Source organism: Strix uralensis, chromosome 5, assembly GCF_047716275.1.
Source record: "Strix uralensis isolate ZFMK-TIS-50842 chromosome 5, bStrUra1, whole genome shotgun sequence".
NCBI lineage: Eukaryota > Metazoa > Chordata > Aves > Strigiformes > Strigidae > Strix > Strix uralensis.
Window position 1 is genome coordinate 10068852 of NC_133976.1, and position 27018 is coordinate 10095869.

General features: G+C 36.3%; 1 protein-coding gene across 4 annotated transcripts in view; it reads left to right on the forward strand.

Annotated features, from left to right (window-relative positions):
* SEMA3A (semaphorin 3A) overlaps positions 1–26596 on the forward strand; it is a 338890-nt gene extending 312294 nt beyond the window's left edge. For 3 of the 4 annotated variants that reach the window (XM_074869850.1, XM_074869852.1, XM_074869851.1), the window contains 6 exons: positions 1063–1154; positions 4438–4479; positions 10227–10384; positions 14505–14572; positions 20542–20684; positions 22279–26596. In XM_074869850.1, coding sequence (XP_074725951.1) covers positions 1063–1154; positions 4438–4479; positions 10227–10384; positions 14505–14572; positions 20542–20684; positions 22279–22734 — 959 coding nt within the window. In that variant the 3' untranslated portion in view covers positions 22735–26596. Of the gene's footprint in view, positions 1–1062; positions 1155–4437; positions 4480–10226; positions 10385–14504; positions 14573–17203; positions 17302–20541; positions 20685–22278 lie in introns of those variants that run through there. The other variant, XM_074869853.1, reaches the window with a different exon arrangement.
* The last annotated feature ends 422 nt before the right edge of the window (positions 26597–27018 follow it).

The following is a 27018-nucleotide window of genomic DNA, read 5'->3' on the forward strand; positions in this document are numbered from 1 at the left end:
ATTGAGCTTTATAGTTCTGTTACTTTTTTATCAATTTAAAATCCCTTGTATTTTCCTAAACTGTTACTGCTATAGAATGTGCAGCATTAAAATTCTTCAGGGACATAGTTGTTATTCCTGTGATACATTTACAGGGCACTACACTAGGCTGGTTAAAAAGAAAAGTCACATACAGAGTGTTTCCATTTCAGAGCCTACAGTGATGTGTACCAACCTAGAAATAATTATTTATTTTTTGTTGTTGTTTTTCCCTGAAAAGCCTGTTCATGGAAACAAACAAATAAATCACATATGGAGAAGCTGTAAAACAGAGATGGTCTTAAGTCTCAACCATATTCACAAAACCAAAGGCTGTAGCTCAGGAATTTCAAGTACTGGCCTTGTTCATGTTAAAGCCAATTGCAAAACTCCAAGAATGTAAATGGATATAGTATTAAAATGCTGGCACACATCTATTTCTAAACAGAAGATACAAGTTGTGTTGCTTGTTACCCCTCAGTGAAGACCAGTATCTAACACACAGAGAAATATAGATGCCTTAAGGGGCTTATACATCTTAGGCACTTTGTTTGACATGAGGAAGATCACATGTACTTAACAGATCTAATAGCTTCATCTGTCTAACATTTATTCAGATGTTTTTATATCCATACTGAGCCTTTTGACACCATCTTCACATGCATTTTAAGAATGAAAAACATTATATTGAAAATGGACAATAAAACATGCATGGGTAAATTTAATGCATGTCCTTCCTCAATTAAATGACTGAAACGTGACTTAAATAGCATTTCAGTCCTTTTTATTCTTTAATAACTATAGTAATATTTATCTTCTTTGTTGCATTTTGATAGTTGAAAGACTTCAGTGAAATGTCCTACTGCAATTCAGTGTTTTTCCAGGTTATTAAATAGCAGTTGTTATTTTGAACAAGTACTCACAGATGCGTAGCTTCAGAGTCTTTGTATGTGAAATAATTACATACTACAAGAAACTCTGGCTGTTCTGAAACTGAAGTATGCATCTTAAGCACCTGAAGACTTTTTTTTTTTCCTTTTCAAGATATCGGAACAGTTCTTAAAGTGGTTTCAATTCCTAAGGAGACTTGGCATGAATTAGAGGAAGTCTTGCTGGAAGAAATGACAGTCTTTCGGGTAAGTGCGGCTAAATTTCAAGTGTCAGGTTGTAGATTTCTTTGTGGACAGCTGCAAACTAAACTTCTTGCAGTCTAGCCAAGGAATAGCCTGGCATACCCCTCTAATTAGCTTGTCATTTACAGACCCAGACACTAGTCAAAATAAACTTTGAAACTTCCAGTCCTAGCTGGAGGTTAATGATAAAAGAAATGGCATTCTGGGCTTTTGTTTTGTTGTTTCAAAAGTAAATTAGTATCTCTGAATCTTAGAGCTAGTACATGCTGTAGTTAAGTATGTATCTTGCAAGTCTGGGAATAATGCCTCTCTGTTTTCTCCCACAGAGATATACAAAACATGAATTTTATAGTTGTGTCAACTCTTAACACTATTCAGACTATCAGCATAATGTAACTATGAAGATACTTTAGGAAAAACAGTGATCTGCAGAGATTTCTTTTGCGTAATAATCTGAGAAACAAAGAAAGTGTTTATATTTTCAAAGGTGACTTTAGGGCCTCATTTTCATGACTTGACACAAGACGTGATAAACCCCTAATCTGTAGTACTTTTTTGTGAAAATCAATCTCTTCTATTTTTCCTATCTGAGTCACCTAAAAAATAAGGCATCCCATAGGCACTCCTGCAAGTTGAGGCTGAGTAAACCTTTCAAACACTTTCCAGACAGAACCCAGGGATGTCTTGTGTTTTGTACACAACAACGAATCATTTACATTCCTCACGTTATTCTTTTTGTCAGGGCTGTTTTATGGCACCAGTTCACAGGCTCCAGGCTTTCAGGGGGTTGATACCTAGCTGGGAGCGTGAGGTTAATCTGACTGTGTGAAGATGATGCTTGTGTGCTTGGAGAGCCCCACATCACATGGTCTTGCTCCAGATGTGCTGACAAGGGCTGTGCTCAAAACCTGCCACAGGGGCCCAGCCACCCCTCATCATAGTCAGTTGCCATTCCTTTATCTTTGGTTTCTGAACAGACACATCATATCTAAACAGACCTTGTATATCATGTTGTTATTATTTCTAATATTATTTTTATTTTTTTCTTGTGGGCAGTCTTGCACAGAAACCAGTGTTTTGAGTGCAAGATACCACTGAAAAATGGGTATCTGTTTCTGCAATCCATGGGGTTTTTTGAGAGCAGAAATGTGGGTTTTTTTCTTTCTTTGTTTTAGCAGAAAAATAAAGTAGAAACTATGAGGAGAAAATGAGACAAGTAATTTGTGGCTCCCAGCTTTTTTTCTTTTCTGTACACGCAAAAGTCATTACATTAATGCAGGGTAATTTGGCAATTGTTGATAATGTATGAGTCTCTTCCCTAAATCAAGTAGAAGTGCCAAGCTGAAGGAGATCAGAGAAATATAAAAGTGAAAGAATGAAAATAAATGGAATGAAAGTTTTATTTCAGAAAGGCTTTACAGAAGTAGAATGGTTAATGGCAAATTCACATCTGGTATTTTACTTTATATATGTATTTATTCATTACACAAAAGGATTTTGGTCTTCTGATTTACTTGAAAGCTCATTTATCTCCTTTAGCATGTATTTAAGCCTTCAAAAGGGCCTTAATGTACTTCAGTGGAATAAGCAGAATTTGTATGCATACGATATGGATCTTTCAATAGGGATTTTACAAGTACCTTAACCAAATGTAAGTTTCTTTAGTTACTAAAGAGTCTGTGGACATCATAAACAATGTATTTTGATGTTTAAACTGCAACACTTCTTGGTTATAATGCCATGAAACTGAAAATTTTCTGTATCTATTACATCGATAACAAATTCCTCTTTTAACCGCATTTGTACAATATTTCTCTGAACAGCTGAGCAAACAAACTAATGAGTTCAATTTTCATTCAACTGTTACGCTTAATTGATGCTTTCTGATATAAGGTCTGTTAACCCATTTGTAAAGGCAAGTCCACATGCTTAAAATCCACTGAGCTATATCAAATTCTCTCAGGATAAGAAAGTTGAAAGCTACACAAGTGTAAAACCTTAATAAGGACTTTATTAATATACATAACCAAGAGTATGATGAATGGGATCAATAGTAGAATTTTAGATGGAATAAAGATCATAGACAATTGACTTGGACACTTTGTAGCCAAATTATGCCACTTTTACTCTCAGGATTAAAAACCATTCAAGCAGCTGGGCCTAAAAGGTGTAACAGTCTTTTAATCAGATCTAAACATACTTATTCTGTTAAATATTTCCTACAGTCTCTCATGTAACAAATTAGATATTGGTTTGACATCTGCTTGCTACAGATAATTATAATTAAGAGTGGAGAACAATAATTCTCTTTGGTGGTTTAGCCCCTGCTGGGGTCTGAGACCACGCGGCCGCTGCCCCTCCCCCACAAAGGGAGTGAAATACAAAGCCCCAAGACTGAAATAAGGAAAGGTTTAATACAACAATGCAATAGCAACACAACAAACAACAGCAATAACAGTAATAGTGATAGCAATGAACAGAGCAAAATAGCTACCAAATACGGCAGTGAGAGGAGCAGATGTACAAAACCACGAGTGCACCGCGCTCCCACGCCAGGAAAAATGTGACCTGCCAGGATGTGAAGTCCATGGTATCTGAATAACCCGGCTAGAGCTCCCCCCCCACTGCTGGGGAAACTTAACCCTATCCTGGTTAAACCAGGACATTCTCCTAGTGACTCATTTGGTTGATTAAATAATTGGTATTCCAGGGTGTAAAAACCCTCTTGCCAGTTTTAGTTCTGTGTTCTGCAAATATGAGTAACTTCTTTGTATGTGAATAGTGTGGTGCAGTCAACAGATTATACTTGGGATTAAGGCTTGTTCTTATGAATAAAACTTTTCAGGAATGTTTTTTTCACCTTGATATGGTCAAAACGTGTTGCTTATTTCAGTGTTATCACCTTAAATATATAGTATCTATGTACTTTGATACAGCCATTATTATTTTCATATTACCTGGGAGGTTCTTTAAATGTAGTTTTAATGTTAATTGTAGAAATTAATTTCAAGATGTGAAACTAGTAACAAAGTAATCACAATGAAACTAATAATAATGGAAAATGATATATCTACAATCAACATAGGAATCAAAGACGCACCCAGATATGTACACACGTTCTGATTCACTTACAGCTAGAAACTATTCCATTGCAAGACAACAAGAAGCACTATTACTAAGTAGTGTCTAGTTTAACTTCAGGGTTTCTAGGTTGGGCAAATAGCATTCTAGCAGAATTTTTATGTTTATAGAGTTTATTTTATATTTTCGCTCTTTTTTCCCCTAGGAACCCACTGTTATTTCAGCAATGAAGATTTCCACAAAACAGGTACTATGTGCACAAACTTTAAATCACTTTTAAATATTTATTGGTCTCTGTCTTTTAGAAACAGTAACTTGGCAGTCAGTAGAGACATATTAATTACAGCAGCAGCATCCCAGCCCTTTACATAAACATCAGTAGTTTCTTAGGAAAATATGATATGCAAAGGAAAAAGGAAAAGTCTAGTATGTGTTACTTACTGGTAAGGTGAAAACTAAACACCAACTAACCAACTGTCTGGAGGGTCTCAAGAAAAAAAAAAAATGTTCTTATGACAGAGGAACTGTCCAAAAGGAGTGTCCAGACTTGGTCCTTTGCTTTAACAGGACTAGTTTTAGTCTCTGTGGGAATAGTCTAGTATAAAATGCAGTGGAAGCAAAGACTAGAAATGAGACATCCTGAAATAGTGGAAGCAAAGTCTGGAAATGAGACATCCTCCTGTCTGTCTGTCCAATGTCCATTCCATTCCTGGATGTGCACCATTCAGCTTTCAGAAAGAAGATAGATCTGGTTTAGTCCAAATTTTCCATGGCCTTCTGGTTCAGTGACATGATTAGGATATGGGTTCCAGACTTCAGAATTCATATTTCCTACTTTCTGTTGAGTGCACTAATAACTAACTGTTTAAAGAAAAGATATGTATTATAGTCTTCGTTGTAGACCACACCATAACTAAAATTAACTGGACTTGTTGATGGATGGAGGTAAAGTTTTGTCTGATTTACAAGGTGATTCCTGCATTTGTGAGCAGATACAAGCAATTATTATTAGGCTTCTTTGTGAAGCAGCTGATGAATTATGTAGTTGTGCAAAGAACATTGCTTTGCAGTCAAGGAGTGAAGTGGGTATTAGGTGCCTATCTTCCAGTTCTGCCTTGAATTAGGTAGATGGATCCCAGCCACTGTCACTTGCTGTCTCAGAAGTTTGAGACATAAAATTTAGTGTCAAATTTAACATAATTAACATAATAAAACTTTTTTTTTCTTTTTCATATTCATGTTGATTTGGAGCTTAATCTGGTAAATACAAGCAACTTGTTAACAGTCATTAATTTTTCTATTAATGTCATTGTCGGTAAAGAGAAGATTTGGTAGTACTTCCAGGATGGGATGTCCTAAAAATTGTATGTGTTATAAATAAGATTTAGTTAATTCATCTACCTTACTCTATACATTATTGATTAATTAATTAATTAATTAAACAGAGCTAAATTCATCCTGTAATGGACGAAGCCCAATATTATGTTTGAAAAGCTGCATATTTAACTCAGAATTCACTGTATTTAAGAAAGTTGTCTGAAAACATTCATGTATTTGACAGAAAACATTTTGTTTGGGGACACTCTTCTAATATAGTTTACCACCTAAACCAACAAAAATGGCAGGACAAAAAAAGTGTACTATTGAATACTGGGATATTTAAAAACAAACCTGTAAAGTTGTGTGTATGTCCACATCATACCAAAATGCCCCTGCTTTGGATTATTTTTATAAGTACATTCCCTTAAAGCAGACAATCAGATTTGATAATGGACCATGGATCTTCATACAACCTCTTCTTCAAAGCATCTTTAGTTATTCAAAAGAGATTACAATTTTCCCTGACTCTTTTGAAAACAAATTTACACTGCTAAAATTGTCTAAAACTAAAAAAGAGCATAAAACACAAGTTATTCCGGCAGAGTTAAGCTCATGAAAAATCAACCAGCCTCAGGCTAAAAATGACAGAATCATGATACAGTATGACAAGCTTTTGGCACTGTGTCTCTGTATCAAATAAGTATATGGCAACATGTTTCCATTTTATATTTATGATTTTAAAATACTGTGGTTTTATAACTCAAACACTTTACTCATTGTGTTCTGATAAGCAGGGCGTTTTTCATATAAACAGAACGATAATTCTATGCATTGTAGAAAGCAGAATCATGACATGTAAACAGTAAAACCAACATGTCTTATTGAATAACTTTAAAGCAATCACTTCATTTTATTTTTTCACTAGCAATTCTTCCATCCAATTATCAAAACATGGTATGGGGAGTTTCTCCTTGGTTTTGAATATTTTACTACACTGGTTGTTCAAAGCTACCTCTTTTGCCATTGTGACTATATGTTGTTACAAATGACTCTTCTTCCTAAAGACCAAAACCCACAAATTCCTCAGGAGCAGAATTTAGCTTAATTTTTAAATTATATAAAACTCTTAAGGTTCCCATGCCTCTGTCTTTGAGTATGAATTCGGCCCTTGAGCAAGAGTGACTTTGAGCAAGAAAATTTAAACTTTATGTGTAAGAATAAGCCTTGATACAGTCTTTCTCAGCTCTGCTTTATTTCACAGGAATTATATTTTCTCACTAAAGCTACATATTCCTCCTAATTGGGGAGTCCTAGGTTGGTGTAGCCTTTATTACCTGAACAACTTATGCATTGTTACCAATAGACACAAAACTTCAGAGGACAGCATCCTAGAGCCATTGTAACACCCTATAGCTGCATAAATTCACAATTCTGTGGGAGCCAGGCTTGCAGGGAGCCCCTGGCTACCAACTGGCCCTGAGCCTATCAGGTGAGGCTTCATAATTTTTTAAAAAATGTAGAAGTAGGCCAAAAAGTCAGGCCTGGCATTCAATCAAAGGTGACTTTTTGTGGAGCAAGCTCTCAACTTTTTCTCAGGGTCAGATTTATGATCCCCTGTTTCAAAAAGCCATTGGATTTCTGGTAAGATGGGAAAAAAACAAGGAGATCCTTGGCTGATACAGTCCAGCTCCTTGTCTGGTGAACTGCTATGAAGAGCTTTTGTTTCTCCTCCATAAGATTCTCAATCAAAGACAAGGCAGAGACCTTCAGAAAGGCCTTAGTGATTACTTTTATAGTATTTTTCAGAGAGTACTGAATTTTATTCAGAGATCACCATTTCTGTCCATAGTGAGCATATAGAAAGGACCAGCTCAAAACGGATGTCACTTAAACAGCCCCCTGAACTATTCTGCTTCAGTTACTTTTCAAGACATAAAAATAAATTAAAAGGGATTTGAACATCATGCTCCCTAAAGTTCCTTTTGAAATTCTGCCTAAGTTCTTTTTAAGTAATACATTTTTTTCATCCCTTTTTTTTTTTTTTTTTTTTTTTTTTAAATTTCAAATGAAAAATCCTCAGTTATCTCTTTGTCTGGCTTCTAAGGAAAGACTGCATTTTGGACATCACCATGGGGCAAACAAAAACCACTGCATTGCTTAAAACATTAGTCTCCTCAGCTTTTCTGGAGTTCTGATACTTCGGCAAGAATTTTTAGAGGACAACCTTCCCCCTCACACACCCCCTGGTTTGATCTGATAATCAGCTGATTTATTAAATTAACAACCTCTTGGGAGAGACTCTTTGCCCAAAAGGCAGTTTGACTCTGTATGGCAAAGTAAGGTCAGACCATTGATGCAAATCATTCTGTTATTATTTTCTGAATTCCATACTGCCTGGATTTATATATTATTAGTGTCCAGAATAATGATCACCAGCTGGAGTCTAAAACCATAATCAGAAGAGCAGCAAACAGGGCAGCAGCCTTCAGGCTGTGCAGCACCTGAAACACATGCTGTAGTTCACTGGCTGAACTTTATGAACTTATCTACAAGGAATAGAGTCTTTAAGTAACCCTATTTTGGTCTCACTTTTTTTTTTTTTCTTATGTGTTTCTGGTCATTCTTTAAGTCTAAATACATTGATTAGAAATCAGGGAGGGGTTTTTGACAAAAATGAAATTGGTTACAGAGGTACACAGGAAAGCATTACACCATTCTTCCTTATTTTCCCATGTGTATTCTGTGCGTTGATTTTTATATTAGTTGCACCACACGTTGCTACATGCTTATATAGATATTAATGCCCCAATTACATAGGACTCAGATCAATACCATCTGGACATTTAAGATACTTAACTGAAGCTCTAATTTGACCTGCGCTGCCTCCATAATCAGTAAAGAGAAAAGGCATCCCATGAGAAATTATTAGGTCACCTAAGATTTGAATTGCTGCTCTTTTTACTGCAGAACATACCCCTAAGCTGGGTACTTGAATAAGTGATTTAAGTTAGAGAGGATTAGCTTATCATGTCTGCTGCCTGTCATCTGCTTTTCAAGGATACCACACTAACTGGGCAGAGGTATGTACAGTTAAGGTTTTATGTAGAGCTCTGTGTGGTCAGAGATTTTTGCCCAGAGAATGTGGGTTTACAACCCAGCAATGGCACTGTAATAGATGGAAGCAGCTGCTTAGAAAGGGCTTAGTTTTCAATCTACCAGTGAATTTTCCTTTGGGTGCTTTCCTTGTCATATTTTCGTTGACAAAATACTGGTGTTTATATAAGTGCATGGGATGTTTCTGTTACAATTAATATGTCTGTATAAACTGCCAAGCTGCTGTCTTTGAAAGAAGTTAACGCAGCACTTTTTATGAGTGTTTTTGGTTTTACTGTCGCCTGGTATCCTCGTATTTGGGTTTCTGTCTCCTGGTATCCTGGTATCATTTCTGGTAGGTAAGTGACCTCAGCCACCTTCCATCCCTGAATTCCCTGGAAATGGTACCTCTGGGACATCACAGTGTAGGAGATGAAGAATTTTGGTAACATTTCCTGAAGTCTTATTTTTCACACCAGCTTTATGTTTTCTAAGAAAGAAAAAAATGTAATTTTTTATTTTCTTGGTGGGACTGCTTGGAGTTGGACATTAAAAACGAATGTATTAATTGCTCCCCCATGGGTGCTGAGTGACAGAGTTTAAGCTTTTGATACCAAAGTGTCAGTGTTTCCAAAACAGAAGGATTATGCCATTTAATTTTTGTTTATTTATTTTGTTTTCCCCTAGTTTTGCATCTCAGAGGGAAATGTATTTACTTACTACAGCCATACTTGTTTTCTTTGTGAATTTGTGCTAAGCTGAAATATGTCTGTTTGGACTTTCATGTGGGATCAGTAGTTCAGTTTCCTTACATCCCTCTGGGGACCAACTTCCCTAATGGACCACATGAATTTGCTATCAGAGAGAAAATTGGGAGAGACAAGATAGTCTGTTGTGATGCCATACAAAGCTGTAGTTCATTTTGTATTCGCATTTTTTTATTTACTTTATGGCTTCTGTCTGCATTTGAGCTACATCTTCCACTCAAGACTGTTTTTTATCCAAAATAAAGTAAGCCATCTCCCCTCATTAAAGATATGTTTCAGTTAGAGTATGTGACGTGTAGAAGAGTATGAAGCATCTGAATTATCAGACATGCAAAGAACTGCGTGCATGGCAGCACTTCCAAACTGAAATATCTTAGCATCAGTCTGAAATAATTTACTTTAGGTTTCCCCCCACACCTACTCAAATCAATGTCATATATAGGAAATTTACGTGGGTTTCTTTTTCTTTAAATTCAAAAGCATATTCTCTGTTGTGTTCTGTCACTGATTGTAGTGCTTTCCCAGTGCAGGAATCTGAATATAAAAGAAAAAATGGAAGAGTACTTTAATTTTTCTTACTGTTTAGAGAAGCCACCAAGAGCTTCATACAAAAATCAAAGTTTGTCCTGTTCAATTTTTTTTATCCTGAGGACAATTCTTTTCTCATGCTTTTAGTGTACATCAGGATCATGATCCTTTATTGTATTTGTAATGGTCCTAACATATTATTACCTAACACTTTTTTTTTAATGCTTTCCTAGCAAAAAAATTGGCAATGAAATTTTTAATTTTTTTATAAAAACTTTTATAACAGCAACAGCTCTACATTGGCTCAGCCACTGGAGTTTCACAGCTTCCTTTACACCGCTGTGATGTGTATGGGAAAGCATGTGCTGAGTGTTGCCTTGCGAGAGACCCTTATTGTGCCTGGGATGGTTCATCTTGCTCACGTTACTTCCCCACTGCTAAGAGGTAGGTGCAGTTTTAGATCTCTGCATGGTTTGCTATTTGTTTGAACTGGTGTTCTCAATATGGCCAGAGGGTTTTGGAGATTTGTCATGGGATGGTTGACTGGAGATCTTTCTGTTACAAAAAAACCATAATTGTGGGAGTTACAAGCAATGTGAAGTCTTGGTTGATTTAAAGTGAACACTGCTACCTCTTGGGTTGGCTTAAAAAGCTGTTGAAAGAGAACATTCAGAAAAGAGTTGTCTCTTAAATGGATTCATAACTTTATATTCAGTAATAAAAGCAAAAAGAAAAAAATCCCTTTTCTCTAACATGAGGTGGGGGCTTGATATTAAAATGAAAGAACTACTTGCCCAAGTAAATTATCCTGCATTTTCATGAATTCTAATTCAAATGTAATATTTATAAAGTGTTTGGACATGAATGAAAAGCTATTTTTTAGTGATATATAACATTGTTGTTATTATTCAAAAGTATAACTTGTATGTGTTGATGTGTGTCTAAGTGCTACCAGATCAGAACCACTATTTTACACTCACTCTGCACTGATGCTAAAGGTGTTGCAATGCAAAGGTTAAGGGAAAACAGACTCTGCAAGTGAAAATAAAAATTTTATAGAGAATTTACAAGTCCTACTTGCCTGATCTGAAGATGTAAAATAATATTTTCTTTGCCTGCCTTTATCTCTGAAATTCGTTCTCTTAAAGTATATTAGCTAGTTGCTGAACAGCTCTTAGCTACTGAACTAGAAATTAGGAATAACTGAAAAGATAATCAGTTGCAAATAAGAACAGATACTGCTGTAGTGTTGAGATTCCCATGATAAATTGGCTAAAATGATTAAAAAGTGCTCACATTAAATCGAATATGCCAAACATCTTGAACTTCTGAAGAAACAAGGAATCCAAGGGCTTATATACATGAGGGCTTATATACATAAAATTAATGGTAGCAAATATTTAGCTGAGAATGTCAGGACTCCAAATTCCAGATTTGGATTGGTTGTTGCTGGTTGTTGCAGGAGATGAAATGTGGTAAAGGGTGGGAAGTGGCATTTGTGTCACAGACTTTTCAGATGGAGGGGATTAAAATTTCAAGGTTTTCATTACAACATATCCTAAACAAATACTGGTGACAAAACAAAAAGCTGCTTACGGCACATCAGGTTCTATTTTTGCACCAGGAAACAGAGTTAATCTGAGACAAGCTTTTTGTGAAATTCTTTAGAAAATAATTAAAAAGGAGAAACTGAACTCATCGCAAAAAAAGAGCTGGTCAAATTTTCTCAGCTGCATGGGCTAAATTCAAATTAGTGGTGGGAGCACGGGAGTTTCTCTGTAGGAAGAGGAGGAAAGAGAGGAGAGGGAACTGTGAGGTTTTCAAGGAGAGTCTAAAAGATTGATTTGATCTGAAAGTTTTAAGGGTTAGAAGTGATTGTGGTTGAGTACTGCTTCTGACTCAAAGGAGATGGTAAGGTCAGGAATCACTGACTCACTCTTCTCTTCTACCTCCCTACTAATCGTTATCCCTGTACGTCATCCTTTCTCAGCATTCACTAGCACCCATTCCTACTTTCAGCCCATCTCAAGACCCACAGAGCACATCATCCTGTCATTCATCTGCTTACACTGATGGAAAAAATAGGGCTCTTTGTCTTTTACTTATCCATCTCACCAACTTATTAAACAGCCGAACAAGCTCACTGTTGCCATCAGGGGTAAAGGGACTGAGACCTCTTCTTACAGGAATTAAGGGGCAGGGTTACTGGGGCTAAACTGGGTTGCACAGCTACAGAAAAACCTTGGGGTGCAGAATTTACTCTCCTTGAGGCCACTATGAAAGAAAAAATAATTCCTAAGAGTCTGGGATCCTGACAATGCATTCAGAAAAAGCCTCTGTCCCCCTCTACTTCCCCCCATTTTTCCCTTGGCAGCAGCACCAGCAGAATAAAGGTCTGTGTTACTGGGGGAGAGGATTCTCTGTTTACCTGGTATTTGCTGTACCCACTGCCTCAAGCCAGCTTTGAATGCATGTATGACAAAATCAGCATTGCTGGAAACAGTTTAAATGTCAACATTTTCCTAATAATGAATCCTTGTAATTTTAGGCTCCAGAAATATTGGGAAAGTTGAGTCCTGAGGCAATTGCACAGATGCTTTACTAATAGTTGGTTTGGGGTCTTGGTTTTTGTTTTGTTTTTTTTTTCTTCTTTTTTAAAAAGGAGTTTTTATGAGCCATGATTTTAATTTACTTTTCTTTCTTTGTATATTTTACAAGTCTAAATGACAGTTCAGAGCTCCTGTAGTGTGACCACTTAACTTTACCCCATGCAGATATGTTCTGGTTCATATTTCATAAATAATCATGTTGATACAATGGTGATAAGTGCGACATTTTCCTGAGATTCTAACTAAACATCTCATCCAGACTCCATTGACAGTAATATGAGTCGTTCCACAGACTTCTTCTCTGCAAATAGTATCCTATAAATAAGCTACATGTCAAAATTTAGGAAGGAGTAACAAAACGTTATGGTTCCTTCTGTTTTGGTGTATCTATACTCATTGGTAATGAGTAATATGAAGATGATATCTGAAATTAGGATTAGTACATTTTTTGAATCATATATCAATCAACAGAAGGATCTTTCTTATTAAAGCATGCTAATTCACTAGGGTAATTTCAAAGAAGTTTTTATTCAAAAAGATATAAAAAATGCACATTCTGAATTGTTTTTTCAAAAAAAACCCAACTGTTGTCATACTTCACACAACTAATTTCAGTTTAACATTTCAGTAGTTCTCAGTGGAAAAAATAAAATGGTTAAAATATTCCAGCCAAGAGAAGTCAGCTGTGCAGTTGATGGTGCCTCTGTGAGAACTCCTAGTATGTGCTGATGCTGGGCTATTAGTGAGAGTCTGCAAAGGGGGCTAGCGAAAGGAAGAGAGATGGTCTCTGTACTGCAGAACAATGGCTTTTTAAAAATGTGAGCTGTTGTCACAAGGGAGTGACCAACAGTGCTTTTTACAAGGCTACTTGACTTTTGCATATCCGTTGCTGGATGCTATAATCCGAAATCACAGCATTGTTCAGCAGCCTAATCCTCTTTGTTCTCTTCTGATTTTGCAAGCCCTCAGGCTTTCTCTGATTCCTAAAGTAAAGTGCTCACACTTGAAACACATCTTTGTTTGCCTTGTTCTTTTTTCTTTATTTTATATGAAACGCTTTTCTCTGGCTCAGTTGAATTTTGTGTCACAGCTATTTACATAAAAATAGGAGTAGACAAAGAGAAAAACAAATGCAAAATAAAACTGTATTAAAAAGCTTTCTTGTGTGAAATACAACATTTTTTAGCACAGATCAATATGTTTTCCAAATGAGCCAGTGGAAATCAAGCTGGGAAAAGAATACACTACATTAAATGGACATGTAATAAAAGCTAGAACCCAGACTCAAGCTACAAAGGGTGGAATAAATGACATTTCAAAATCTTCCTATCCAACTTTTTAATTGAGTTTATTCTAAAGACAAAACCATTTGCAACAGTTTTGGAAAAGGTTTTATCAGAAATGTTTTGGTGAGATCTGTAGTGGCTGAAATGATCTATGTATTTTAATTTAGATTTTGTAGAAAATACAGCTCTTGGACATTCTTTCAAAGCCATCCATCCTAACATTTCATTTTATCTAAAAGATGCCATGATACTTAAAGTATTCTTTACTTGCAGAAAAGCTGTAGCTTCTTCATGTTTTTGTATCCATGTTAAACTGTACTGTATATACTTTGATCCCTTAGCAGTCCCTCTATATATGAATCAAGTAATGAATTTGTCTGTGATCAAAATTGCCAACACAGTTAAAATAAGCTTCATAGGCTCAGTACAAGACATATGTATTTAGCAGTTTCTGAAGCCTTTACCTGTAACAGTAAAGTCTGATTCTACAAATTGTGATAATGCACAGAATATGGTAGTAACAATATGATTTCCTTCCCAGTGTTGTTTAGGTGCACTTATGACCTATGTAATTATATATATGTTCCATTTGTTCCTCTTCAGTCATGGCAAATGTGAATGCTAGCCACTGAGAATGTCACTAACGGTTTTCAAATATGGTATTTGCAGACGTACTAGACGACAAGACATCCGAAATGGAGACCCACTTACCCACTGCTCAGACCTGCAGCATCATGGTGAGTTATGGGTATCACTGAAGTACAACTAATTTGTATGTAATTTACAGACTGTGTATGAGGAGAGTAGGAAGCACATGAATGTTTTGTTGGTAAAATTGTCTTGAACATCTGGGAAAGATTAATATAATACATCATTATCCCAATTTAGATTGCTCACAATGGCCTGGATCAGACACTGAAGACTTGTTTTTGTTTTTCCTCAAGTTAAGTTTTAAGCATTTCAATTTCTCTGCTTTGCTTACCTGATAATACTATACCATCAGGCTAGGCATATTATGTCAGAAAAGAGCCATATCTCCTTCAGAACAGCTTCATATAGTTCACATAGGATGATAACCAAGCACATAATTAACTATCTTGGCTAAATATGGAATAGTCTGTTGTAGATGCCACACTAGCAGCCCCTAATATCAGGATGTTCCCTGCAGTATTCCCGTCCCATGTGCTTTCAGCATGGGTTTTCTTTGACATTTTTTGGTTTTGTTTTTGGTTGGTTGTTTCATTTTCACAGTGTATTGATCAGATCTTCCTTTCTTGAATTGTTTGGCTGATAAACATCTCACTGATTTGTTGCTGAACTCTTCAGAAGACCTTCAATCAGAAAATGAAAAATGCCCATTTTGCCATAAGTGAAGGGAACACTTAGGCAATACTTCCCTCTGCTGGAAAAAATTATTACTCATGTTTGTGGTACATCTATAATAACAATTAAACCACTGGACAGATTTCTGGGATAAATAAAGAAGGGGTGGCTGAATATGGAGATACCTCAAAACCCTCATGTCCTTTTGGTCCTTGTAATAGCAAGAATGATAAATAGTCCAAAGTTGAACTTTTGTCAGCTATAATTCACCAGCACTACATTTCAGTAATACTTTATCTTCCTTTTTAATCATTTGAAACTCACAGCTAACATTACTGTAAGTTTTCTTTTTATTTCTTGATTGTCAGACTCAGGCCAAGCTACTCAGAGGGGAAATTGGTTTGGAAAAGTGCATCAACATGCAATTGTCAATTTTTGAGAGCTCATGAACGCACAGCTACTTTAGATTTGAACTAGTCAGTGTGGACTAGTAGAAAGCTCACAGATGTCCAGTTGCATGATATCTAGTAATGTTTAAAAAGTGTAGATGAGAACATCCATATATTGGGGTTGAGATGACATTTCAGTTCCCCAGTAGGAAAATTTCACCAGGCACTAAACATGGGTTTTATTACCAGCAGAAGCATGTCTTAGCTTTACCTTTTTACTATATGGACATTTTACTTATGAGTAAAATGATGATCTGGGCTACCACATGTCCAGTTTTTTTAACGTTCTCTTGTACTTGCCTGCTGTGCTTTAAACAACTATAGGTCTGTTCTTTATCTTCATAGACAAGAAAAGGATTTCAAAACACTTTGTTTTTTATATCTTCCCATATTTGGTAAACGTATTTGTACCAAAAGATATCTTCTGTCCAAAGAGAAGAGAGTAATCCAGCGCAGTTTTTTCATTACAACAATCATAAGAACTCAAGGTCAGGAAGAAGCTATTGCATAGTACACCTGATCACAAGGAGCTTTAATACACCTTTGTCAAAATAAGCAGAGCAAGTATAAGACAAGATACCACTGTAAATTTTACTTAATAGTGAAATGAAGACAGCATGATTAGAATAATCAGTAAGTTACAAAAAATACTGAGGGAATGCAGTTTTAGGTCCTAGACTTTAAGGAAACACTGTCAAAATACTTTATATTGCTCTTGAGTGAAATTTTCTCTGAATTAATTCTGACTTGTAAATGTATAAAATTATCCTATATTTACTTGTCATTTACACATGATTGTGCATAGTAGAGGCAGCTTCATGGGCCACAAACTTCCTATGCTAACTTATGCCAAGTTTTTCCTTGGTTATGACTCATAGTTTCCTGGACAACAGATGAAGAATTGGGTTTGTCTATAGTCAAAAATAAGCTCCAGCAATCATTTACTACTTGTCTATACATTCCTTTGCAGTAACTGCCAGTCAGAAACAAGAACAATTTCTTACTATATATCTCACTTTCAAAGACACTGCAGAAGCTTACTTTGATATCAGTCTGAAGCAATAATGCTTTTAATAAGGTTTAGGCAGCTCTTTCAGTTACCCTTTTGTGCAAATGTGTAAGAAATAGTATAAAATGATTACACAACAACATTAGAGGGAACTGAGGATCCTTAGCTGTACAGGCATTTGACCAGGCATTAATGCTTAAATCTAAAAGCATGGTCACCTTTGTGTCAGCTAAAGGACAAATTTTTTTAAGCACAACATGTTAGTGCTATCAAGAAATCAATCAAGTTCTTTTTTGAAGAACTTGTAAACAAAGAGGCACCAGTTTTTAGGTGATTTATCCCAGGGGAAGCTCAAAGAATCACTCTGAATTTAACTGTATAGTGAGATTCATTCATCTACAAAGCAATCTTGGTGTAAGTACTTAGCCTTTCATACTTCTTCGGTTATGTCAGAAATTATGTATTTATCAGGGTTGTAAACTGATACTGCTGTTGGGTTCATTTTGGGAATTACAGTTCTCAGGCAGGATTTTGGGTTGAATTTCATAACCAACTTCATGACTTCTATAATTTTCTAATTCCTCCAGCTGCTCTTCTGAACTTCCCAGACTTTCATTCTTCCTCCTAGTCTCTTCAGTTTCTCCCTCAGTCCCAGAGCTGCACTCTGATCCTGTGGATTATTCCATCACTCTGCTTACTTTCTTGCACTCCACATGTGCAATATTACATGAACTTTATAGACATTTCTGGACCTGCTTTCTGCTCCCTTAAATCATGGAAATGGAATTTGAAGGATCTCTTAAATCCTTCCTCTCTCATTGCATGACTGTCACCCATACTATATTGTCTGGAGCTGTGAGGAAATTTAAAGGGGGCTTCTGTCACTTTCCGTGTTGATCTCTAACACGCTAGAATGCCATGGACCAGATCCAAGAAAACACTCAGAAGTTTGAAATGCCATCAGAGCACCCACCTTCAAGGTAACTTCCATGAAAACTTGTGACTAGCTTCTTAGATACTAAAAATACTTAGAATCTAAAAAAGATCAGAGGATGGAACACCTCTCCTATAAGCACAGGCTGAGAGGGTTGGGGAAGAGACCCTGGAGAAGAGAAGGCTCTGGGGAGAACTCACTGCAGCCTTTCAGTGCTTAAAGGGAACTTATAAGAAAGATGGGGACACACTTTTTAGGAGGGCCTGCTGCAATAGGACAAGGGGTAATGGTTTTAAGCTAAAAGAGGGTAGATTCAGACTAGGTATAAGGAAGAAATTTTTTACGATGAGGGTGGTGAAACACTGGAACAGGTTGCCCAGAGAGGTGATAGATGCTCCATCCCTGGAAACATTCAAGGTCAGGCTGGACTGGACTCTGAGCAACCTGATCTAGTTAAACATGTCCTTGCTCATTGCAGGGAGGTTGGACTAGATGACCTTTAAAGGTCCCTTCCAACCCAAACTATTCTATGATTCTAAGGATACCCTAGATACCTAAGTTTTCCAGCAGATGCTTCTCTATATACTTAAAAATAAGCTATTTCTCATGGGCCGTAGGACCCTTGCCAAAGAAATATCTATTTTTGTCCTTTATACTGATATTTAGGATCTAAAAGACTGTCTCCTTGGATCTGATGAGACCAGTGTTACATGTGCTTTGCTCCTGTATAATTCACTTGGACTATGTTGTGTTTGGGAAAATATAGTCAAGTGGTGGTACAAGCCACCTAATTAGTAACCTGCTGGTTAAATCAGCTATTTAGGATGTGGGAGAAGAGAGCTCAAAGTCCGTTTAGGCTTAAGAGATTGACTTGATAGCTCTACTTCCAATACAAGCACCCGAACTATCAGATTGCTGTTATTGAAGTTGGGCCATTTTGCAACCATGATTCAAAGTTCATGGAGCCTGGGAGAAAGGAATTGAATGCATCCCAGAGCGAAATCCCTGTGTTTCCATTCTTTATTCTGGAAGCCTGTAAATCTGTTTCACAGAAACACATCACTAGAGCAGTAACGTATGTGTCCCAGGCTATAAAAGGAGACATTTCCTTCTGACTGTCTTATGCTGCAGCCCTACATGTGCTATCTGTTGTGGATCCCAGTTCAGATATCAAACTGCCTCTTGTTGACTAAGTGAGGATCTTTGGCTGCCTGCTCAGCCGTCTGAATTCTGTTCCTAAATGAGAGCACTTAACTTGAAACAGAAGAGCCAGGACATCAGTCAGCCATTCACAATGTTCAATCTGGACCCATGAGTTATCAGCTAATAATTTCCATTTCTAATCTTCATCTTATCACTTCTAGTTCTATTCAGTTAATCTCTTCACATACTCCCAGTTCCTCTGTTTCACTGACTCAAATTCAACCATGCTCCATCTCAGACCTTCCCACTGGTACCCCTGGTCACATTCTCTTCCAGCTGTTTTGCCCTTCTCTTGCTGCTTTGCTTTCTAATTCATTCCTCCATTGCTCCACATTTTCCTGGCCCTACGCTGTACTTCATAGGGATGTGGTTTCTGAGAGATGTTATAAAAGTTTCACTTGGTTGTTTATATAGCACCCCACTTACTTGCTGGAAAGATTCACAATCCAGCAGAGGAAAGCAAGCTAACACATTCCCTATTTGTTTAGTGTTAATAGGCCATTTGATGTTTCCTTACTGAGAACTGGACAAGCACCAGTCTCTATTCTGTCCCCCATCCCTCTCCCATCCTCTCTCAGGGCTGCAAGTCATCATGGAATGAAATATGATTGCTGTATCAACATAAACCTGGAGCTCAATTTTAGTTTTACCTTTGGCTCAGTCATCCAGCAAACAGCCGGTGTTTGCTAAACAACATGGCCAACATGATAAAGGCACAGTGGAAGCAAACAAAACTTGACAAAGGATTTCTCTGAGAGCATTTTAATTAGACATCATTTTCCTGTTAAAACATATGAAAAGAAGTTCTTTAAAGATTTACAGTGCTAAAGATCAAAAGTGGAAAATGGAAAGAACGACAAATAATGGCAAAGAGACAGGAAACCCCATGAGATCAACAGTGTTAAATAGCTTACCAACCCCTTCCTCCCCATCTACTCTCCAGGATTAGTGTACTGTTGCCACTTAAGTCTGTAACAGCATTTTAAAGAGCTAAGGTGGAGAGTTGAAATATGATGCCTTACAGCCTCTGTGGTATTGGAGAAGAATCAAATGCTGTATAAGTCCTATAGCTATGTGATATTTCCAGAAAGTTGATGAATATCTTGAAACATTGTTGTTACAAAAGGAAGTAATTTATTTAACTTTCTTTTTCCCCTCCCATAATGACTGGTTTATTAACCTCATTACATTTCCATAAATTATATCAGTATGAGAGGAAATGATTAATTGAAGATTGTTTCCTCAAAAACATTATTCCTGGTCATTAACAGCTTCAGCAAACTGCAGTGCCATATAATCTAAATATATTATACTACTTTTAAATAGCCTCATGTTTTATTACTTTGCTCTAAAGTATTATGATCATAGAGCCCAGGAGGCATCATTACAGACATTCTGCAACTACATCCAGAGTTTTCTCACTGCATACAGTTTGCTATTAAAAATTCTTGTTGTGTCCTAGATATTTTCCTTGATAAATAATAATGAGGTTTACACAAAATTTTGCAATAAAATTCATTAACTTCACATACTGTGATGTTAACAGCTGCTAGGATTCAAAATACAAAAATAAGTATAAAAAAAAATCCTACCAGGGATCCTTACAAAGATAGAGATAATGGAGATTTTCCAAATGGCATACTGATATGGGGAAATTTTTCTTTTAAAGTTTTTATCTTTAAACACCTTAAGGGAGCCCAATTTCTAAGCAAATGAATTCACTTAGCAATTAAGATTTTTCTTTCCTGGTAATTTAATTGTTTTTTTCTTTTTTTTCTTGCTTTACAGATAATCCAAGTGGTCAGACCCTGGAGGAAAAGATTATCTATGGAGTAGAGAATAGCAGCACTTTTCTTGAGTGCAGTCCAAAATCTCAGCGTGCTGCAGTCTACTGGCAATTCCAGAAGCAAAATGATGACCGCAAAGAAGAGGTACAGTACAAAAAATAAAGAGATGCAACTAGTCTTCTCTATGAGGATATAGTTGAACCTCAGTCCTTCCCAGAATAATGTCCATCTCTATTTTAGTTTAGCAGAATTTCTCTGGAATCTTATAATTTCTGTTGTTCTTCACCATACTCTTATCACTATAAAATCCCATAAGCTCTCTAATAGATTTTACAGACTGTTACATCATAAAACATTCATATCCTCTCCCTAGTCAGACCCCCTGCAAAACACACTGGTTTTCCCTTAGATATCTCAGAAATACAAAGAGTTAGCATGCTATCTAAGTGCCACCGAAAGCATCATACAAGGATTACGTTGAATTTAAATATTACAAAGACTTTAAAACTGCCACTGAAAAAAATTCTATCTGCATTCATCTAATTATACTGTTTGACTGAAACATAGTCTAACAGGAGCATTTCCTATGTACTACACACTCTAAGACTTTACTGCAGATAAGACAGAGATAGAGAGAACTGGGAACTGTAGTGGACACAAGGGTATGAAAACTTGTACATGTTTTTCATCAAAAGCAATATTCATAGAGGCAAAGACACCAACTTTCCCTGCTTGCATTACACTAAGCTGATACTTTATTTTTCTCCTTCTCTTGTCACCAACATTCTTATGTTATTACTCAGCCAGGTTCTCAAGTCATGTCACTATCAAGCTAGGTCATACATATCTTAAGAGGATACTCTACTCTGGTAGGGAGGGAGATCAAGCTAGGAAACAAAAACTTATTTGTTGCATTGAAGTATTTGTAAATATACCCAAACTACCCTGAAGCATTTATTTTTTTTTAAGAACATGTACTAAATACTTAGTTACATTAGCAGCTTTAGATATTTTTGCTGGTTTCTTTGTTTGCATAAGGGGTAAATTATTTAGAATTGATTCTTGGTGGAGAGAGCAGCAAACAGGTTTGTGCCATTTCTGTTTGTATCAACATGTGCATTCAAAGGAAGAAACTATCTTCTAGATATTAATTAATTCAGAAAAATACAGTACTTTGGACAGCTGCTTTTTGAATATTAAAATTCTGAGATTTAAACCTTAGTGTTTCTTTGTAAATTCTCCACTTATGCAGATCCCACTTCTATGTATAAAGGCTTTTGTAGTAAGGAACAATAGGAAGATGGAGAACATTTCCCACAAATATATCTAGGCTTGACTAAAAGATAATGATAAATGTGATGTCAGTAATATAGCTGAATGCATCCATGTGTACTCTGCTGGTTATAGCCTTGCATCTTCTGTAATCTTACCAGCAAGTCCATCTGACAGTTGATACAGATCTTTGTAGCAACAGATCTTTGTAGCAACAGTAGGGACTAAGGAGTAAATGCTTAATCCACCAAACTCTTTGCAGTACACCAGTAGTTTTTCCAGAGTATTTGAGCCTTCCATTACTACAGATGACTGGCAAGGGGTTTTCCATTCATGTCATTTTGGGGATTTTTGGCCAGGTTTTACCATCTGAAAGGAGCAGGACTAAGGAACTAGTAAGGTTAGAGGATAATGTTGCACATACATGGAAGATGACTATTGAAATTACCACTTTTTTCCAATACAGATAAAAGTGGATGATCGCATGATCCGAACAGAACAGGGCCTATTGCTACGAAGTCTTCAACGGAGAGACTCCGGTATTTATTTTTGTCATGCTGTGGAGCATGGCTTCATGCAAACTTTGCTTAAAGTGACCCTGGAAGTAATTGATACTGACCACCTGGAAGAGCTGCTCCATAAAGAAGAAGATGGTGATGCCTCCAAGACCAAGGATGCTACCAATAGCATGACCCCCAGTCAAAAGATCTGGTATAGAGACTTCATGCAGTTAATCAATCACCCCAATCTCAATACAATGGATGAGTTCTGTGAGCAGGTTTGGAAAAGAGACCGCAAACAGCGCCGGCAAAGGCCTGCCAATGCGCAGGTGAATACAAATAAGTGGAAGCACCTACAAGAGAATAAAAAAGGTAGGAACAGGAGGACCCATGAATTTGAGAGGGCACCACGGAGTGTCTGAGCTACATTACCTCTAGGAACCTCATCCAAGTAGAAACTTGTATAGACAGATAACTGGAAAAAAATGCAATATTCATGAACTTTTTCATGGCATTATGTGGATGTTTACAAGAGTGGAAAGTTCAAACAATTTCCACCAGGTTTAAAAAGAATCCATTTCTAACTTTCGTAGTAACTCCTTCCTCTCTGCTCTGATTCTAAGACCAGAAAGACCAGAGTTTCAAGGATGATAACTCACCCGGACCTAGCTTACTGCTCAAAAAGTTCTTCAAGTGTTCAGCAGGCAAGTTTTGCTTTCTCTTTTGCCTGAGATATAAACAAAATGCTGTATTTCATGCTGTCATCTTAAAGAAAAAAAAAAAAAAACAAACCCCAGCTTTCATCATCAGCACTACCATTTCTAGACTTATGTATAAAACTGCATGAACTCATTAAGCTGATGAACGTCTAAACACGTGATTGGACACAAGGATTTTGTTCTTGTTTTGTCTACCAGTTCTCCTGTTTATATGTACTAGAAGAGGAAAAAACAATACTGAATGAGATTGTTTGTGGAAATATGAACAACATAAGCCATCCATCATCTAGAAGAACAAAAAATGTGGAGTACACTGGCCTACTACTGATGACTTCTTTCAGCTTTGATCTAAAAAGATGTATTTTATTAAAACTATAATTTAAATGTACCATGAAAAATATGCAGCAAACATTAGCTCTTTTCTAAAATACATTAGACTTTTTTTGTCTTAGAAATATTGTACTTTCTAATTATTGGTTTAGAGGAAAAAAAGACAACTTCCAATTATGAGCTGCTTTACTCTTTTGTTTGGAAAATCTTCCAGGGGAGCTAGTCACACTGCAGTTAACCTCCTCCCCTCTCAGTAATCTATATGACATGTAACTTCAAAACAATTTTAAAACTAAGCTATTTTAACATGAAAGTCGCTGTATAGCATGGAAGTCTTCTGCATTCTTTTTTTCTAAGTATCATATTTGAAATGATTCAAATTGTATAATACCTTGCTATAGATTGAACCAATGAAGAGGAGAGCATTGATTTTCAGTTGTATATTTTTTTTTAATTAAAAAAAGTAAATAGCATTAAAATACCCTCTACTAATTACACTCCTGCTTTCTTGGTTCGTAAATATTTGTGAATGCTAATATTTAAATACTGTGGCTCATAGACTGTCATATATCCATGAGCAAAGCTCACATTCAGTTTAGGGAGTTTTGTTCCCAGCTCAGTGGTAGAAATATGTCCACACTACTGATTCTCAGTGCTCCATTCTTTCTGTGGGCCAGATCACCCAAATGCAAAGAACCAGCACTAGGCCACATAAATAGTAACCTCAAAGCCAGCTCTCTGTTTTAAGATCTAAGGGACGGTTTTATCTGTGGGTGGAATCTGCTGCGGTAGTAAATTGGTGAAGTTCAGCTTAAGACTAGGTTATACTAACAGGTAATTTGGTCCTGCACTTCTGTCTTATTCTATATACAGGAGAGCAACAGGGTAAAACAGACAATGTACTTGCACCATAAGTGTCAGTTTAGGGTTATAAGTAGTGGATTTATTCACCTCAGCACAGATGTGCCTTTGGTCCCCAGTTCTATGGTGTCCAGTTCTTTTGAGATCATCTTTCTCCAGCCTCCCATATTTTATCTTGGTAGAGTCCGTAAATGACAGAATTTCAAGTAATGTCATTGTGGGGAAAATTAATAGAACAAAGTCCTTAGTTTGCTAAAGGAGCTTTTATATAAAAGTGTGTCTGTATTGATGACTGATCTGTTTTGTTGTTATTCATTCCAGATTATTTAATTTATCAATCACTACACTCTCAGCCTTATTAGATACAGTATAACACAACTGCTGTGACAGCTTCTCTCACAATACATCCCAGTCTCCTTGCCACTCACTAATTCAAGTACTGTTCTGATTAGTGAAGCCTTGTATTCTTGACTCCATAACAATTGGATTTTCACTAACAGCGAAGTCGCTTTAGTCCCCTTTGAATTTTTTGCAGGGAATGAACGTGCAAGATTTTTTGTCATTTAATTCTTTAGCAAAAAATTTGTTGAATACACAAGGAAAAGGCTATAATGATTTAGGAAAGCACTTAGGAATTTAGTTTTAAAGTAACTTTAAGTCTCTCTTATGTTCAACTTGACTCCTGTGAATTTTAATATGCCATTAAATTCCCATGGTTTCATGATGTGCTGAATAGGGATGAATTAAAACATAAGTTCAATTATGAGCTTTCCTTTACAGACGTATTAACTTTTCAGCTCAGCTTATGATGAATTTCTGAGCACTGTTGTCAGCGGAATTATTTAATTGTAATTACAGAACACTACAGCCTTTTGTATAGGGCTATTGTGTACCATCGAGTCATTAGAATCCTCTTTGTTACAAAAGGAAACAGTTTTAAAGTGAACCTCGGAAAATTCAGTGGGAAAATTACAGATTGATTTCAACAGGCCCTAAATGACTTTGTTTCCTTTTTTTACATATTAATGGAATTGCTATCTAACTTTTTTTCTCTACCATGCTCATAGCAACTGGTTCTATAGCAACTTGCTGCAAAAAGCCAAACCAAAATCTCCTTTTCACCACCCCTGAAGAAGAAATGGATTAAATTAAGTCAGGATTCTAAGATATGTTTTTCTATACAGAGAAAGATAATCTGTGGGAACAAAATTACAGAAGTTGCAAAGTTTTTACCATAGCCTGGCAGTTTAATTGGACAATTTATATAATCAGATCTTGCAAACTTCAATCCAGTCCTCACTGACATGAGTAGTCTTGTTTATGTTTTTGTATTTGCTTATATAAATAAGAGGGCAGAAGATCAAACCATCAGTGGAAATTTTTGATTTTCAAGTTCATATTATGGTCAAGTTAAAAGAGCATTTACTACTGATGTGAAATGGACTTTTTTCAAAGAACTTTAATGAATTCGTGTACAGAAAGATGCCCTGCAGCTTCAGTAAAATTCATACCCCTATTTGTGTCATTATTGTTTAAAGGAACATAAGGTTCGAAGATAAAGGTAAAAACTGTATTTCTGTAAATTGTCAATAAAACCCTCTAAACCTCTAGTTACAGACTTAGAAAAAGTAAGTAAAAAGTTGTGTTTAAGCTGGAGAGAAATAAAGGATTTCATTTATAACCAGAAAGATCTATTTTGATTTGTTTGAAAATATCCATTTGCAAGGAAAAAAAATGCATTGAATCTTATTCTTAATCATTTAGACTTTGCACTTGCATGGATCACTGAAGATGGGAAATTGTTCAATGGCTCCTAAAAACTGTATGGTTATGTTAAACTATAACATCAAACTGAGAAAATGTGCATCTTTGCAGAACAGAGTTAAATCTTCATGACCCAATAAAGTCACTATGTAAAAAAATTAAATTAAATTAAATGCATGTGAATGCGCATTTACTGATCCTTTTTATGTATTATTTAGTGAATATCAATGGTATGTGTTTAATAGTTCAGTTTTTGCTACCTACACATTAGCCAAAAGAGATGTAAATATTTTTGACTAGATACAAAGGTACAGTGTAAAGTACTGTTATCTAGAGGTACTCCATTTCGGTGTGTTCAGCATAATACTAAAATGTAAGATTTTGCCACACAGGTGATTAAGTGGTTTATTTCCTATATCGGTGACAAAGTTATGCACTTATTCTTTAAGCGCATTCCTCACTGGGTAGTAAATAATTCTACTTCTGTATTTATCACTTCAATTCAGATGGGATCTAGAAAACTGGAGAGAAAAAAATGTAATGAAACTGCTGCTGTAAATTATTTCTTTTAGCATGTATTCAGTTGTTAAATAAACATTTCTTCCAAATATTTGAAGTTTGCTGTCTTGACTGTTTGCATGGAAATGTATCCTGTAACTTTCTTGACCGTACAGAGTGCATTGTTGCCAATATAATGCTATCAGTGTGTATGAGCTGTTTACAAGGCCAGAAGGGTTGCTATTTTTGTTAATGGCTTTTACCGTTTCTTTTTGAAGACAACAAACAAATAATGCCTGAAATGAAAACTACAAACCTATCTTCAGCCTGTCTTTTGGCACACCCTCATGGGCTTGTGCAGATAAAGCCACGCGAACACACACCCCACCGACTCTGCCCATGAACAAAACTGTAAATCAGCCTGGAAGCCATGCAAATGCTAGGAAGTTGCTGTACTTGATGAAATCCACTCTGTGCCATGCTAATGGCTTAGTACAGCTATGCTGCTTCCTTTTGGAAACTGGTTTGCACAGA